The sequence below is a fragment of the Trichogramma pretiosum genome, unplaced genomic scaffold, assembly GCF_000599845.2.
Source record: "Trichogramma pretiosum strain Unisexual culture from Peru unplaced genomic scaffold, Tpre_2.0 scaffold86, whole genome shotgun sequence".
NCBI classification, from domain to species: Eukaryota; Metazoa; Arthropoda; class Insecta; order Hymenoptera; family Trichogrammatidae; genus Trichogramma; species Trichogramma pretiosum.
In genome coordinates, this window is record NW_019640815.1 from 294,356 (window position 1) to 307,751 (window position 13,396).

Here is a 13,396-nt window from a genome sequence, read left to right on the forward strand (position 1 = left end):
TTGATGAAAATTTACACAGCCACGAATGAATCGGCATTACTGAGGCCATCTGCCGACTGTTTCGCGCGTTGGCTCGCGAGTCGCGACTATATCGACATACATAGACGACTATTATCAAAATTTTATAATAATCGCGATCGAAGATATATCTCTCTCGATAAAAGAGCGCAACGAAACTTCAGATCAAGCCATCATTTTTCATATTTAATTAAAAAAATTATTGGTAAACTTATCGGTCGTCTTCTTTGATATCGACCGAGCACGAGATAACCGCATACAGCAGGTAGCAGCAGCGTACACGCCACTGAAAGCAGAAAACATTTTCGCGCCGGCTTATCAGCCGTTGCCGCCGGCGTCGTCGTCGTCGTCGTGTTTCGCAAATTTTAGCGGTATACAGTAGTACAGCACACGTTACAGTGTACGTAACACGTGCTCCGTTGTACGCCGGGCATTGTATACACTGTATGTACACAGCAGCTAGTTCTCCGCTGCTCGAACGACAACGAGTATATAATATATTATTATTAAAGTATACACGTGTTTGTGCGCGCAAAATTTTGCACAAAAACTCGAGCGTCTGTGTGTGTGCGTGCGTGCGCGAATAGTTCCAAGATGCCGCATCTTCCAATCGACGACTTTAGCGAGGTCATGGCGGAGCACCGTGAGCGCGAGGCAGCGGTGCTCGACCAGCTGCGCGTCTGGAAGGCCAAGCGCGAGGCCGCCGGCGGCGACAGCGGCTTCGCCGGCAAGGAGCGCGACTACGACGATCTGCTGAGGGATGCCGATCAGACTCTGTCGCTCATGATGGTCAGCTGCCATCGAGATGTACGTGTGTTTGTCGTTCCGATGACTCTTTTTGTCGCGCGTCTTTTGTGACAGCCGACGATGGATGTATTGTTTTTTATTTTTTTTTTTTCTTTAATTTTCAACCATGTCTCGGTTGTATAGACCAGACTGCACCTGCTGGAGTTCGTCGTCGAGTCGAAGAAGAGCACGAGGCCGTACAAGACGAAGGAGCTGGACCTGATCCTGCTGTACGTGACGCACAATCTACGCGAGGAGCTGCCGAACAACGGCCTCATCGAGAAAGTCAGTGTGTCGCTTCTGTGTGTGTGTAAGCTTACACGAAATTAAGGATACCAATGACGTTCGTTGTATTTTTAGGCGATCAAGAGGCTGAACGATAGCTTCAACGGACTCCTCAGACAATCCAAGAGAACGCAAGCCTCGGAGTCGTCGTCGTCGCCGTCGTCGACGTCGTTCGACGAGTACGAGATACTCAGCCAGGAAGTGCGCGATCACGTGGGCCTCTACGAGATCTTCATTCAACGCCTGCACAACGTGTGCATAAACAATATCTATCACGGCGCCGTGATGATTCGCAAGAAGAACAGCCTGAGGATACTGCTGATGATGAACACGATTCTGAACTCGCACGTGAACAAGTGGCTCTGGACCAAGCACAAGTTTGCTGTGCTGCTCGACTGCATCAAGTGGGACAACTACGACGCCATCAAGAGCATCGCCTACGAGGTCGTCAAATCCAGTAATTATATCAACAAGTACTTTCAAGTTATGGACAATAAGTTTTATATAGAAATGAGAAAGGCTCTGACGTTGGCGAATCGAAGAACGCCAATCAGCGTGACTGGAGCAGCTTTCATGCTGAGGACTCTCATATTGGCAGATCCCATTGAAATATACTTTAGTGAAGACGATGCATTAGAAGACTTGGAGGTGGAAGAAAAAAATGCTTATCTTGTAATAAATCGTTTGAAAAATACTTTTGAGGTCAGTGTTTTATTTTTATTCGTGTAATATCTTAATATTTTTAAACTTAATAGTTTATATTGCTTTGTAATAGGAAAATGTTAATTTGGCAACGAGAAATATTTTTCAAGCTATCACTCAATCTTGTTTGTATGGACATATTTTTTGTATACGCAGCATTTTAGAAACAATCAACTTAAGGTAAAAATTACACGTTGTCTTGTACACGTTAATGTACTGTGATCGATACACATCAGACTAAAAGTATGTCTCCATATGCTTCAGAATCTTGAACAATTGCGAAGTCTGGAAAGAGCTTATATCAGAAATAATAGATTTATGTTTGGAGCTGAACGAAGCTGTACTTCCAATTGTGCAAAATGCCAGTCCTGAAGGATTCATGCCAATAGATGTATTTGAAGAGACTGTCGACGTATATGATTACAAACCGATTGATCGTAAGAAAAAACGTAAAGAAGATAAGAAAAAGGGTTTTAACAGTGACGATGAGAGCGAAACAGAGTATGAAATTACTCCTCGGATGCTCCTTTTATGCTCCTGGAGATCCATCAAAGATACAAGTTTATTTTTTGGACACTTAATTTCTGAGGCTGACATTGATGATGAGGAGGACGATGAATGCCTATTGTCTCAAGATCAAGTAATTATTTGACTCCATGAGAAGTTCAACTCACTGTAAATAAATTACAAAAAATAAAAATTTTATTCTTTCAGGCATCGAGGATGGCCGAGAATCTCTTTCAGCTGGTGCGCGAGACGAAGCACCGTGGAGCTTTCGAGGTCTGCTCCGTGGCCTTCGAAAAAGCTTGCAAACGTTTCTGGCAGTTGCCGGCGAGCCACGAGCAGCTGAGCCAGATGCCCAAGAAATGGCTGCAGTCCGTCATGCTGGACATCCTCGAGCTCTCACTCGTGGACGACGATCGCGAAAAATTGTGCGCGACGAGACGAAGCGCCGGCGTGCCGTTCATGATACAAGCCATCCTCACCTCGGAGATTAGAAAAGGCCGCGACGAGAAGGATCTGCTGTTCCACGACGTCATGAAGCTCCTGCTCAAGATCATCCTCATTGGCAATCGCGTGGGCCTGGACGACAAGAAGTCCATCGCACGGGGCGAGCCGCTGTTCGCCGACTGCAGCTTAGAGAGACTCGACGAGCCGTTCGCGGACGCGGGCCAGATCAGAACCCACGCGCTCTTCATCTTGCGAGCTCTGTACAAGCACGCGAAATTGGGCGATCTCGTCAAGGACTACGTGGAGCTGGGATTCTTCGCGGCTTTCAACAGTTATACCGCTGACAATTGGGGTGTACGTTTTTTTTTTAATATGAATAACTATATTTGTATATTTCATTCGTGACCTTCTGGATTTTTCTCTTTTTGGCAGGAGCAAAACGCCGCGACGATATTGTTCAGCGCGCTGATGTCTCGCGCGTTCGGCGTTCAGCTCACCAAGGACCACGTCAACGTGAACGTGAAGAACAAAATGACCGTCGACACCTTCATGCTGGACTTTCCGAATTTGATCCTGTACATGCTTCGAGAGTTGAGCAGCGCGTCGGTCGAGCCGAGCGCCAAAGTGCAGTCGTTGCTGCTGCTGGTCACGCGAATCTATCCGAAAAAATACCTGCCCGATACCTACATAGATCAGACCGTGAGTTCTTGTGCATAACGATTCAACGAAGCGAAAATACAATTTTCTGTTCTCTCGCAGCTGCACAAACTGTTCGAGCTGGTGCAACGATGCGCTTGGAACAAATCCTACCAGACGCGCGAACTCGCCGCCAGAGCCGTGGTCGCTCTCATGATACCGGAAGACGTGGCGGTCGTCGTGCCCGACCTGTTCAAGAGAATCATGGGCCAGCCGCTGTCCTTGAACGCGACGCACGGCTATCTGCTTCAAGTGAGATACTAAAATCGTAAAATTTTTTGGCCAACGACACTCGATCGTTAACGTTATTATTTTTCTGCACACCCACCCCCGCGTACAGTTGATCGAGATCTTCGGCTGTCGTGAGTTCAAGATCGACCGCGTGGACGCTCAACTGACCCTGGATTTCATCGATTTCGCGCGCGAGCGCCTGATGATGTCGATCGACCAGCAACAGTACGAGCACGAGGCGCAGCAGCAACCCTGCTACGCGATCTGCCACGCGTGCGTCAAGCTGCTGCGCAAGATCTACGAGGCCGGCTCGGCCAAGACGAGGGAGTGGCTCGTCGGCCAGACCTCGTACCTCGACCTGGTGGACATGTCCACGGAACTGCTCGTGAACAAGATCAAGCCAGGCCCCCACATCGAGCTGTTTCAGGCCGAGGTGATCAGGCTCGCCCTGGCCCCCATCGAGGAGCCCGCCTACCAGCTGGAGGTCGTCAAGGGCCGTCACGAGGACGCGTTCGCCGCCAAGTTCTGGAAGCAGATGCTCGGGCACGAGAACGCGGAGGTGAGCGAGCTGGCCTGGAACCATCTGATGGTGCTGATGAAGCACAACGGCAGGCGGCTGGCCGCCATGGCCATGGGCCAGACGATGCGCGCCATACTGAGCACCGAGCACGACCGCAAGGTGCTCAGCCAGGTCTACCAGCAGGCCAGCTGCATCGTACGGATCTACGACGCGCTGCTCAACAAGTGGGGCTTCATGGACGACTCCGCCGAGGAGATGGGCGTCAACGTGCCGTTCGCCGGCACCTTCTGCCAGGTCGTGGATCTCTCGCAGGGCAACTCCAAGTTCAAGCCCAGCCGCGGATACTTCGTGCTGCTCGAGGTTTTTCACCGGACAATAGTCCAGCTCAATCGTAGAAGCGTGAGTGTAGTTAGATCGTAGACTTTGATTTTTGAACGATTGAGTTTTAACGATCGCGGAAATTTTCTCGTTTCTCAGTTGCACGACGAAGACGCACTGCTGGAAAGAAAAGAGTGCATTTACCGATACTTCAGGGAGAACTCCGAGCCCGACGCGCCCGTCGAATTCCGCGATATAATATCCAAATTGATGTTCGATTCCGTCCTCTACAGCGAGCTCAAGCCGATTTACGGCAACTGTAAGTGCACGACTTGGCGCGTCGAAGAAATTAAAAAGAAAAAAAAGATTATTTATTTTCGCCCTTCGCCCCTCCCTCAGATACGGACATAAGCTTCCACTGGTGGACGACTCTGCTGAATTTGCTGTTCGACGAGAAGCCGAGCATACGCGAGAACGCCAGGAACGTGGTGCGAAGATTGGCGCCGTGGCGCGATAGGTTCTACTGCGAGTCGCTGGTGCTCGAGCAGTTCTTCGTCGCCTTCTGCCGGAAATTCATGCCGGAGCAGCCCCAGCTGGCGGCCAGCATCATGTTCATTTGGACGATGAAGGCCGTGCCCTCCGAGACCACGGATAACTTCGAGCAGGACGTGAGTACACTCGCTTCGATGCAAACAGTTTTTATTTTTCGATTTATTTATTTATTTATTTTTTTTTTGTCGCTTCAGCATCAGTACACCGGCGAGAATCACGAGGCGCTCGAGCCGCTGCTCATCTCGGAACTGTGCGCGGCGAGGATACGCGAGATGAAGTCACTCCGTAAGAACTGCATCTTGACCGTGGAGATGAAGCAGTTGCTGATGATGGAATTGGACTTCGGAACCGACGACGAGTTCGATACTCTCAAGGAGTACGTCAGCCTGTGGCAGCTGCTCAAGTACGAGGAGACGCCGAGCGAGTTCGGCCGGATGAATCACCACGTGAAGCCGGGCTGCCCGAGCGAGCACGTGCGCAGGGTGGCCTTTAAAAATTTGCGCGACGCCCTGCAGTTCGCCGGCGGTTGGGATTTGCAGGAGGGCGCCAAAGAACCGTCCACGCCGCCGTTGGCGTACGAAGACGCTCGCTCGGACGACGAGTTCGTCCTGTCGTCGACGGAAGTTTCGATGGAAAAGAAAGAAAGTGATGGTGATAGCGATGATGATAATGATGATGATGATTATCACGATGATGATGTTGATGATGATGATCTTGATGCATCCCGACTATCGGACAACAATTCAATGGAAGATGATGGGTCGTACAAAGATGCTGTAGCCACTCATTCGGATTATGACGATGAACCGATGCCCGGGCCATCGCGCGATTTTACCATCAAAAAGAGGTCGTCATTAACCAACGAAGATGATTTATCTGGTAATTTGGATGATGTTGACGACGACGACGATGAACCAATGCCCGGACCATCACGAGACCGATCAGTAGGAAATGAGTCGGCATTAACCAACGAAGATGATTTATCTGGTAATTTGGATGATGATGATGATGATTATAATGATGACGATGACGATGACGATGAACAAATGCCCGGACCATCGCTCGATGGTTCAATAAGAAATGAATCGTCATTGATCAACGAAGATGATTTATCGGGTAATAATTTGGATGAAGACGACGACGATGAAAATGATCGCAATTCGTTTATAGATATAGAGCAGGAACTGCTGTTGGGAGCCGAGTATGATCTGGAAGGCCTCGGTGAATCCAGATCCGGGTTATCAGGGTTATCGGTTCCATCGGGCGAAAATTCAGTAGAAGCTGGATCGCCGTTAACGAACGAAGATGCCTCGTCTCGATCGTCGCGCGAAGCTTCGATCTAAGGGGAAAAATGGAGAAGAAGTACAAAAAGGGGGTCATCGACGATCCCTCGTATCTTGTAAATATTATATAGTTCGAACGATCGTTTGTTTATTTTATTTTTTGTTTTTATTGTAAAGTAAGACTGTACAAAGCCTGTAAATTTTATACCTCGAATGTTAAGGATATGTTTTATTTTTAATTCAAAAACTAGCGCGCTTACGTACACACACGTACTAGCCACTCCACCGGCTTACATGTATATATCTATTATATTCAAGCTAGCACGTTGTTTCACTATACGAGATACACAGCGAGCGAAATTCCCTCGGGTTCTGTTTATAAACGCGGCGAGGGCCGGTATAGAGAGAATCTCTGCGGCTGCCTGCCTGCGCGCAGGCGTGTGCATTATGCATTTGGATTTCGGTGCTGCTGCTGCCGCTGCTCACGGACAATCGGCCAAGACAGCGCGAAATAAGCGAGCCTTTTACGAGTGTGTGTGCAGCGGCAGCGAGTCTCATGTCTTATTCAGCCGCACATCCCACATTATTGTACAGTACGAGAGATTTCGTTGTTACGGAGTCTGAAAACTTGTCTCGCATGATAATAAGCGCGGCAGTTGTCTGTTTCGAAGCCAAAAAAAAGAAAAGGTGGAGTGGCAGTGGTGTTGGTGCATTTAATAAAAAATTGAATCGAATGGAAACGTGACGTTGTACGGAATTTTTTCTCCTCAACCCTGACACACACACACATGCCATTCGCAGCTCTAATCTCTACCATCATCGCTCGCGTTCATCCTCATATAAACCACACATCTATTTTCGCCCTCGAAGATAATCATCGATTCGAATCGTATAAATGTACAAATGGTCAACGACCCGCCGCCGCGTCGATAATCGTATACGCGCGCAAAAATCCGTTACGTCTCTTCCACTCCGCGAGATGGCGTTGCTCTGCCCGCCCGCAGCCAGTTTATATGCATCGCATTCTCAATGGTAGTTAGTATCCTACCCCATGGTACTTTCACGCTCTCGCATCGCGGCGGGCGGGGGGGTCCGCCCGGCCGATACACGCAGACTCCGTTTTCTGCAGCAGCCTCGGCGAGCAGCACCGAGCGCTCGGCGTATTAGTGTGCGTGTAACCGTGTAAGTATTAAGCTGTACGCGCGCGCGTATATATACGTTCTATATAGTGTTATACGTTGTGCGGAGAACGCCGACTCGAAAGTGCTCGAGAGAGAGAGAGAGAGAGAGAGAGAGAGAGAGAGAGAGAGACTTGTCAGTTGGGGCGGCGCGCATACACACATACACATAACACGGACACACGAGTCTAATACTGTGCGACGACGAGGACTACACACGTGCGCTGTGCTGGTACACACTACTGCCAATGCCCCGTGTTATATATATCTACCATAACATCAATCGCTGCTGCTGCTGCATCTCTCCCCACTCCTTCGAGCTCTCCGTCTGATTTCGGAGTTATGTATACATGCACACACAGGCGCGCATTACACAGTGACAGTCGTAGTGGCGCGCACACAACGACGCAGCGCAACACAACACCGAGCACACGCACAGTGTCTCGTCGCGCGTTTGTTGATTGTTTTTGTTTTCGAACGCCTTTCATTTTTGTTTTGATGTCATTTTTCTCCCTCTACTCCGCAACTCCGCTCATCTCGTCTTATAAAATTCGAAGTCTCGTCGTATCAAATGCTCGCGTACGATTGTAATATTATTATTGCATATCGCGAGTAGCGTATCGGAGCGGATCGAGGTGCATACACGAGACGAGACGAGAGAGCGCGAATTTAACCTCGAACCCTGCGGCTGCTGCTGCAGTTCAGTCTCCAGTGTTGTCTGTGTGTGCAGAACACAGTGCATGTGCTGCTGCTGTTGTGCGTGAGGAGGAAAAGAGAGAGATTCGACTCTCCTGTGGCTGCTGCGAGAGGAGGAAGAGGAGAAAAAGGTCGTGTGTCTGCGAGTGCGTACAAATACATATAATAATAATACGAGAGATAGTATATAGTAGCAAGTACTCTTTGCTGTGCGCGAAATACGCGCAACCCTATATCTATATAGTGGAAGCAGCATGTAAAAGCGGAGTGCCGTGCGGTGCGGTGCGCGCGAGGAAGAGAGAGAGAGAGAGAGAGAGAAAAGTGCTGTGCTCTCACTCCGCAGAGAGTAGTGTTGTATATACCGTGCGCTGCTGCTATACCGCTGCACACGGCGCCGCGCCGACAAATGCAGCTATATGTATACAGAGATATGCAAGTATGAAACGTGCATGTGCAGCAGCACACAACGACAACGACGTTGACTCGGCGAAGGCGTGGAAAGTATACATGTAGACGAACGACGACACTAAAAACTTTTCTCTCTCTCTCGTTCTCTGTTGTTGTGGTGCTGTGTGTGTGCGCTGCAGAGCAGAGAGCCAGAGAGCAGTGTGATGTGCTGCTGCTGCAGCAGCGGTGGTAGTGGCGGCGGCAACGGCGGCGCGTGTGTATAATGTGTTTTATAATATGTGCAGCAGCAGCAGCAGCAGCAGCGGTGCTCCGATTATGTCGTCGTTGTTGTTGTTGTTGATGCCACTGACGTTGTTGTTGTTGTGCAGTGGCGATATTAGCATCGTGCCGATGGAGAAAAGTGTCGTTGTTCCATGAATAGCCAGTGAAAATATATACAACCGTCGTTCGAATATCCTGGGGTGTGTTCCAATATTCAAAAAAAAAGAAAAAGAAAAGAAGATAAGGCCGTTTAAGAGGCTGGAATATGTTATGATATTTATTAGTTTATAATTGATCGTGCATCGTTGTTGTGTGTGGTGTGTATGTGTATTATTATTAAAAAAAAGTGCGATCTGTGCAAGATTCAGCTGAATCGAGACAGAAGAAATCAGCACGAGAGCGGCGGGTTTTTTTTCTGCTCTCCCCGTAACGACACGTTGGTGAGTCGAAACACGGATTCCTTACGTTAAATGTTTACAAATAATATCGAGCATTGATGTATCGTACGATACAATAGCTCGAGTTAACCGTGCAACGCACCGATTTTTTTTTCCCTTTTTTTTTTTATCATCGTCGTCATTGTTGTTGTTATTGCCGAGCGATCGAACACTATATGCGGAGATGCCGCATGCCTCGGGGTGAAAGACCTACTTTCTTTCTCCTCTCGCGCTAGGAAATTACGTTATATTATATTGTTATATCTATCTCGCGCAATATTCGAACGAATTTCTTTATAACATATAGTACTGGACGCGAAATAAGGTATGCTCGCGTTTCGTACCTTGAAAGATGACTCATTCCAATTATAATATTTCGCCTTTCTCTCTCTCGCTCGTATACTCCGGAACGCGCGAGAGCGAAAGAGAAAGAGAAACGACGACGACGCGAATTCGAGACCTCTTCGAGACAGCGCATGGCGTATATAGTTGTACAGTTATTTTCTCGCTCGGTATTTTTTATTCATTCGTAATTTCACTCTTTGTTTTTTTCTTTCAATTGAAAAATCTCGTGGGGGTGTTGCATACAAAAAAACAACAACAACAACAACGATATACATTTTCAAGGCAGTTCGAGGACCTTGCGGTGTCATTGGCCCGGGCTCTGCACACATACACACACACGTGTGCCACACATATATACGTACGCGCAGTCCCTCCGTTTCTCTCAGTGGCCCTACAGCTCGCGCGCTGCTCCGTTTGTAAACGTACACCCTTTTTTACAGGCTCACAAGTTGTACATACAGAGAAAGAGAAAACCAACCCCCTCGCTCGGTTGGGCGGCTGACCTACTTTCCATCAAATGTATCGATATATGTACGCGTGTGTACCGTGTACGTCGGTCTTTTGTCGGGTCCGCGCGAATCCTCGGAATTGGTAATTACCATCGAGTGCGCGTACACATACACACACGCTCGCTCACGTGTGTATAGATCAGCATTGTATGTGACACGCTATTTTACAGTACTACTAAACGTGCAGCGCGCGAAAATCTTTGATCTCACCTTTTAGCGCTACATACAGCTATCTCTACGTTCAATTATCGTCGCCGAGTCAAAAGGAGAGATTTGCCATTAGGCGCGCGCACAGGCAATTACGAAACTAATTTCAAATGCTTTTAGCGTTTTTGGTCTCTGCGCGTGTTATGGTAGAGTAGCTGCACCAGCTGCTGCAACTATACTTGCTACTTCTGCTGCCGGATATGATAGAGAGTTTATTTTTTCAATTCTTTTTTATTAGTTTTTATCACATATATTTTTGTACCTTCTTCTTCTTCTTTTTTTTATTATCTCACCAACCCCCTCGAGAGAACTAACTCGAGTAATATTAATTGGCACGATCGTGAAGAAAAAGAAAAAAAGCGTCGGGAAAAGATTGTCGTTTACGAATCCGAGCCTACGAGGCTGCAACAGGTATATATAATACGCATCCTAGGCTCTCCCACGACCAGAAGGTCATTATAAAAAATATCGATAAGCTATAATTTATTCAATTTCCAAGCTATTCTCGCCCGATGAGAGAATGCAAATTGTCCTTCCATCGTCCTCTCTCTAGCGCGCGCGAGCCTTTTACATAATAATATTTAACGAATGAGTCTGGTTTCTTTACTTTTTTTTATTTTTTTTTTATTTTTTTTACTTCGTTCATCGTGTTCGTCACCCGCGATTTCTTAGATAAAAAGAAAGAGAAGTTACAGCAGCTCTAGTATACAGTACATTTTAAAATTGATTAACGCATCATGTGCGAGCAGAGAGCTTTTACAAAAAATTGCGCACTCGTGCGCGCCTCCTCGCATGCAGCAGCGGCAGCGCACGCCCCAAGATTGATGATGATTTTAACGCAGCAGCAGCAGCAGCATGAGCTAGGAGCTAGCTCCAAGATTTAGTGCCGCGTGTGACGAGGCTTGACGAAAGTGAAAAAAAAAAATATATATATACGTGTGTGTGTGTATAAAAGGCACGAGCGGCATCGTTCTAAACGCCTCTCGGCTGCCTCGTGGTAATAATAATAACGCGAGTACGAAGTGATATAATGCCCCGCTGGATGACACGTCCCACGCGCGTCATTTCTTTAAATAATGATAAAAAAAATACATCTATGAGCTATATCGTACGAAAATAAAAATTACGAGACCGGAAGGTATATCTTTATGCGCCTCGTTGTGTTTCTTTCCGGATCCGGAATCGGTATAGTAAACAACGCCCGCGTGGGTGTGGATTACCGATAATTTTAGATTGGCTAGATCGTAATATACTCATCCGCGTGCGATGCGTTCTTTTGATTATCGAATAGCCCTCGTTGTGTGTACACGGGCACACACGCGATTTTTTTTTCGTGCACCGAAAAAACCAGACGCGCGCGCACGGCGATTCAACACCACTCGAGCTAAATGAAAGACGAACAAAAAGCACGGGAAAAAAAGTAGGGAAAAAAAAGCCGCTGCGCTCAGCAGCGCAACGCAGCACAGCCTCGACGGCCTAACACCCAAATAATTTATGCGTCGTCACGAGTCTGAAAAAAGCAGCAGCAGCAGCCAGTATACCCGCTGCGTTCGGAACGTGCTTATATGAATGGAAAGAGCTTTTCACACACGTTGAGCTTTTTTTTGCTCTCTCTCTCGCTCCTTTCAAGTCTGCCACACACACACAGAGCCTATACACGTATCGGAAGCTCGAGCTGCGTGTGTACGCTATACACATATATCTTCCTTTTTTTTCTCTCTCGTTGCCGCTGCTCTCTTTGAAAAAGAGGTCCTGCGGCAGTTTTTCATAAAAGAGCCGACGACGACGTCGAGGTCGATAATCGTAATTGTCCCGAAGAAAGAGGCGAAAGTTTATGGTTAGCACGTTTCGCTACCCTTTCGCGTTGTATGTGTATCCTCCTCTTCTTCTTCATCTATTTTTTTCACGCTATAACCATACGTTGAATTATGAAAAGAGCCGTCGCGCAAGAGCGTGCAGTCGATCGCGTATAATACACGGGAAAAAGGGGTTGTTACACAGTTGTGTGCACACACACTCCTACACACTCTATATATGACGAACTAATTAGGTGAGAAAATATAACAAGCGCGGGTGTGAAGTGTGAACGCGTCAGAGCTACCCCCGCACGAGCGGGTTTTCGCGCGCGTCTGGCCATTTAATGAAAATAATCGCTTGGAATGGACCGTGTGATGTGTGTACATATAATAATAATAACGATAATAATGGAAACCGAGTTCCGAGTGGTATAGGTACAGAGCTCGTTCGAGCCTTTTTTCCATCCTATACATAGTCGTAGCCAAAGCACATTATTATTCGGCGAAAGGCCGAGAGGGTATAAAAAAGGAAAGAAGAGAAAAAGACGTCGATCTCATCGAGTGTAACGAAATCGCGCCGCAAATAGTAGCCTGCGATATATGTATATTAAACCATCGCTGCTCCGGTGCTCCATTTTCGACGAGAGAGAGTGAGAGAGGTCGGATGCGTCAGCTTCCGGGATGGCTTTTAGGGTTGGTCGGATTGATTGTTATACCGAGACAGCTGAGAGTGTATATACAGACACACATACACACAGACAGACACACGTGCCTCTCTTTCTTCGATTCCCCATTGACCCTCTTTTTTTTCGCGCACACACGTCGTGGATGTATACTAGAGGCTTTATACGCCACTGCAGACAATGCGCTCGATGTATAGGTATATGACTTTCGCTACGGTCGCGTAACGACGTACATAATGTTTCATTCTTTTTTTTTTTCGTCTACCTTCTTTGTCTCATCGATAAAATAAAAAGCAGCGGTAGTAGCGACTCATCGTTCCGAATAAGTTGCAAATTTTATCGAAACACATGCTTGCTTACTGTGTGTATTTATTTTTCGTCCTTTCTTTCTCCATATTTATTATCGTACGAAAGATAGTATTCAAAGTGATTACTCAGCAATTGTTTCTCATTTAGATCTGTATGAAAGTATAAGAATAACCATATTTTTCTCATACATGCTAAGTAAATAATTGTAGTATCAGAAGTAATCTT

At 47.2% G+C, this 13,396-nt stretch overlaps 1 protein-coding gene across 1 annotated transcript; it reads left to right on the forward strand.

The window, feature by feature from the left end:
- The first annotated feature begins 411 nt into the window (after nt 1-411).
- On the forward strand, nt 412-7,082 carry LOC106657583. The gene is made up of 12 exons (XM_014379179.2): nt 412-825; nt 949-1,089; nt 1,165-1,791; nt 1,865-1,971; nt 2,056-2,431; nt 2,506-3,096; nt 3,175-3,441; nt 3,502-3,690; nt 3,779-4,588; nt 4,667-4,826; nt 4,907-5,175; nt 5,254-7,082. Exons 1-12 carry the CDS (start codon nt 613-615, stop codon nt 6,400-6,402), a joined length of 4,899 nt encoding a protein of 1,632 aa, XP_014234665.1. The 5' UTR covers nt 412-612; the 3' UTR covers nt 6,403-7,082.
- Nucleotides 7,083-13,396: the final 6,314 nt, after the last annotated feature.

What these genes read in the sequence shown, in the direction of transcription:
- LOC106657583 (XM_014379179.2), top strand. Translation starts at nt 613, where the DNA reads ATGCCGCATCTTCCAATCGACGACTTTAGCGAGGTCATGGCGGAGCAC. An exon ending in ATACCGCTGACAATTGGGGT is followed by an intron (nt 3,097 to 3,174) that starts GTACGTTTTTTT and finishes TCTTTTTGGCAG; the next exon opens with GAGCAAAACGCCGCGACGAT. An exon ending in TCCAGCTCAATCGTAGAAGC is followed by an intron (nt 4,589 to 4,666) that starts GTGAGTGTAGTT and finishes CTCGTTTCTCAG; the next exon opens with TTGCACGACGAAGACGCACT.